This window comes from Felis catus, chromosome X (assembly GCF_018350175.1).
Source record: "Felis catus isolate Fca126 chromosome X, F.catus_Fca126_mat1.0, whole genome shotgun sequence".
In the NCBI taxonomy this organism is placed as follows: Eukaryota; Metazoa; Chordata; class Mammalia; order Carnivora; family Felidae; genus Felis; species Felis catus.
Genome location: NC_058386.1, coordinates 22058603 through 22062417, shown reverse-complemented (window position 1 = coordinate 22062417; position 3815 = coordinate 22058603). Strand labels below are relative to the sequence as shown.

Genomic DNA, 3815 nt, shown 5'->3' with positions numbered 1-3815 from the left:
GCATAGGGCCCGACTCGGGGCTCCAACTCCTAAACCGTGAGATCTTGACTTGAGCCGAGGCCGGAGGCTCAACTGACTGAGCCACCCAGGTGCCCAGAAGTTGGAATGTTGTAAGTCAGGAGGAAGGCAGGTGATTCTGGACCGGCTTTACGTTGGCCACAAGGAACGTCCTTTAGAGAAAAAGATGGCGAAGAACTGCCAGCAGGTCAGCTTCCAGAGTTGGACAGCGGGTCACGCTAGGAATGACCCAGGAGGACATTCTAATGTGGCAAAATGCTGGAACTGAACAAAAGCCTGCACCTTGGGCCAAGTCAGCTCTCAAGAAACCCTGGGGTGAGGGAGAGCAGAATCCTAGTAAATGAAGCCCACAGACAATCCCTAAATTGTGGTTTATTCTCCTACTCACCTTCCTTCCTTAGGCCTGCTTCTGATGTTTGGCTACAAAGTCTTCTTATTGCCTGTGAGTCATTGTGGAATAAGAGGAGCCTAAGGGGGAGGCCCTGAGGGAGGAGTGGCACAGTATGGGCTCCAGAGCAATCAGACCAGGCTCTACTCCCTGTTCTGTCACTTCATCAGCCACCTGAACTTGAGAATATTTTCAGTTCTTCCTCTGTTAAGTGTGTTGGATAAGATCCAGCCTGCAGGACTGTTGGAACTGTCTGTAATGTGTGTGAAGCACTCAGTAAGTACAGTGATGGACAAATATTGGGTCTCTTACGAATGACCATTATTACTCTGAACATTTTGGTTCCAGATGATACCACCCCCTTCTTTGTAATATTTTTGTTTGCTTTGATCCAGTATATGTCAGAGATGATGCACTGTACGATAGAGAACACCAAAATAGCCAATAGTTGCCTGGCAGGAAAATTGTCCTGCTAGGCCCCTCTGCTGAATGGGGCCTCCCCTGTTAGGCCAAGCATTTCATGTCCCCGAGACCATCGACAGCTCTGTTAATTGCCAGCCTTATGAACTTGATATCTTGCAAGTTATTTATCTGTAAAAGGAGTCTGGCAAACCCTGACTTGTCGGAATGTTGGAATATACACAATATATTGTAAAGCACTTGGCATATTTATTGGGGAATACTGGATCTTTACTGATTGATAGTGATCATGTGATTATTTTGAAACCCCAAATTACCAAATCCCAAGTAATTTTTTAAAATTAATCCAGCAGATACTAGAAAATAAACACTGTTCTTCAACAAATACTCTTTATTAAGCTATGATATTCCAGGGCAGATATCTTTTAATACTAGAAAACCAAGACTAAAGACAACAAGGCAAACAAATAATTGAACACATTAAACATTTTAAAGTTTATTTTTTTTTTCATGTACTTTGTGACCTCATCTATTTTCCTGTTGGATTCTTTCACATCTCCTTGAATCCTGTTCTGGTACCATGTCATCTTGTCTGGATATTGAACAAAATACTGAATATATTTGAATTCCTTTACAAATAGCAAAACTGAGACTTTAAAACCTTTTGAAATGCAAAAAAATGTGAACCTAATGTTGGTCATACCTTCATATCTTGAAGCAAAGTAAACTTTATCTTAAAAGGAGAAACATTTGAAAAAACATTAAATATCTCAAGCTAATATGTATCTGTGTATTTAACTTTACCTAAAATATAATTATGTGAAGATCAAAAAGAAGATAGGTTTTGTTAAAACAAAGCCACTTAGACCCCCACTACCTAAAATGTTCAACTAAAGATTTCTTAACTGTTAGATCTACTTACTTCCTTCCAGCCCCCGGACTCTCCACTACCTGGAAGGTCAAGGGCCCCCTTCCGCCCCGAGCAGGAGGAGCAGCCGCCCCACCCGCCTCGCTAGATTCGGCGGCCGCGGCCCACCCGGGCCCGGGACGGCTCCCCGGCTCCCGAAGGGCCCGCAGCCTCGCCAGCGGAGGCCACCGTGGCTGCGCCTGTGTAGCTCTCGCGCGCCGCCTCTTCCAGCAGGGCCTCCTGGTACAGCTGGGGGAAGCAGCTGGGCACCGTGTCGTTGATCTTGGCCAGCACCTGCAGCACCTCCATCTTGCTGGTGTGGGCGCGGGCTCTCGGGCCCCACAGGAACTCGTAGCGCTGAGGTTTGCTGCCCGGCACGTGGCGGTACTCCAGGTACTTCTGGCGCACCAGGTCTTGGGTGATGAGCCTCCTGGGCTCCCCGAAGATCGGGTGCCTGCGGCCCGCGTACACGCCCAGCACGCTGAGGAACTCCCACACCTCCTCCTCGCTGGCGCGGTTGCCCTTCATGAAGATCACGCCCAGCAGCGCCAGGACCAGGCCGCTCTTGGGCGGCCCCTCGTCGCCGCCGTCGCCCTCCAGGCCCGGCTTGCTGACCAGCGCGTAGGCCCGGCCGCCGGCGTCGCCCTCCCGGAGCTCGAGGCCGAAGAGCAGCTGCAGGCGCTCCGAGGTGCGCCTGAGGATCTCGGCCCAGCGCGCCTCGTACTTCCTGCTGACGATCTTCAGCAGCGCGGCCCGCGTGATGGGCTCCTTGCTGGCGTGCTTCTCCAGCAGGAACCGCACCAGCATGTCGGCCTTGCGGCTGAGCGGGTCTTTGCCGGCGCCCTGCTCACGTGGCGGGCTTGCGGCGCCTGCGCGGGGGGACCCGGGGGACCCGGGGGCCGGGGCACCCTGAGGCTGCTGGGCTGCACCCGCCCGGGGGGACCCCGGGGAAGCCTCCCCAAGGGGCTCCGCCGCCGCCGCCGCCGCTGCTGCTGCGGCGGCGGCGGCGGCGGCCTGAGCACCCCCCACACCCTGCCCCTCACCCTGGCCCTCCTGGCGTTTCTGGCGGGCGCGCAGCTTTTTCTTCTGGCGGGGCGGCATGACGACGCTGGGCCCGGCTGGCAGGCAGCGAGGACACCTGTAAGGGCGGGGGTGGGGGGGCAGGAGTTGCCCTGAGAGCCTTCAGTGGGGAGAGTCCCCCTGGGCTTCGGCCAAGGCCTCCCCTGCAGGGTCCTCGAGGGCACCGCTGTGCGACCCCCCAGGGCTCCCGACGTCCTGGTCAGCCTGCCCCACCCCCCCCACCACCCCATCCCCCCCACCCCCCCGGCCGAGCACCCTGTGGAGGCACGTGGGGGGAGCCTTGGCCCCAGGCAGACAGCCCTGCCTGGGGGCCACTCGGGTGACAGCGGGGTTCCGAACTGACGCGGGAGAGCCCTGGGTCCCGGGTTTGGGGGCCCTCTCCGTCACATTCAGGCTCGGCACCCTACTTGTGGGCCCGACCCAGGCCCCCACCCCCGTCTCCTGCTCTGAAGGCGACCCCGCCATCTTCCAGGGGACCCACGGGGCCGAAAGGAGGGAGCGCCTCGGCCCCCCACGGAGTCAGGGGGCACCTGGTGCTGAATGAACACTCGTGGCAGGCCTTCTCTGTCCTGGGTTCCTTGGGTGCTGGGAATGACGCAGAATCCCCACTTGGGCTCCGGGTAGGACCTGGGACCCTCCCTTCCACTGACTGCTGGCTGCAGCTTCGGGACACAGCTCCCCCCGGCCTCACACCTGGTATTTCTTAGACGTGGCGGGGCTGTCTCAGCCTGGCCTTCCTTTCCTGGCATTTGCAGGGTTGACACGAGCGGACAGGCCACGTTCCCTCTGGTCCCCGGGGCCCGGACCCTACCCCCCCCCCCGGCCGGCCAAGGTCAGGAGCGGGGACGCTGCGTCGCCCCTGTCGCGGAGTACGGAGTCCCCCCCAGTCCTCACGAGGGTCCCCTCCTTCCCTCCACAGGGCCTGGGAGGGATGGCTCCCTGTGCTGAGCCGCGCCAGCGTCCAGCAGCCTGGGGCCGAGGCCTGCAATCCCTGACACCCGG

The 3815-nt window shown here is 57.5% G+C and overlaps 1 protein-coding gene across 1 annotated transcript; it reads right to left on the bottom strand.

Annotated features, from left to right (window-relative positions):
• Positions 1 to 1309: 1309 nt before the first annotated feature.
• LOC105261400 (melanoma-associated antigen B17-like) lies at positions 1310 to 3500 on the bottom strand. The gene is made up of 2 exons (XM_011291656.4): positions 3344 to 3500; positions 1310 to 2871 (listed from the first exon to the last, which is right to left on the bottom strand). Exon 2 carries the CDS (start codon positions 2832 to 2834, stop codon positions 1839 to 1841), a length of 996 nt encoding a protein of 331 aa, XP_011289958.4. The 5' UTR covers positions 2835 to 2871; positions 3344 to 3500; the 3' UTR covers positions 1310 to 1838.
• Between the last annotated feature and the right edge of the window lie 315 nt (positions 3501 to 3815).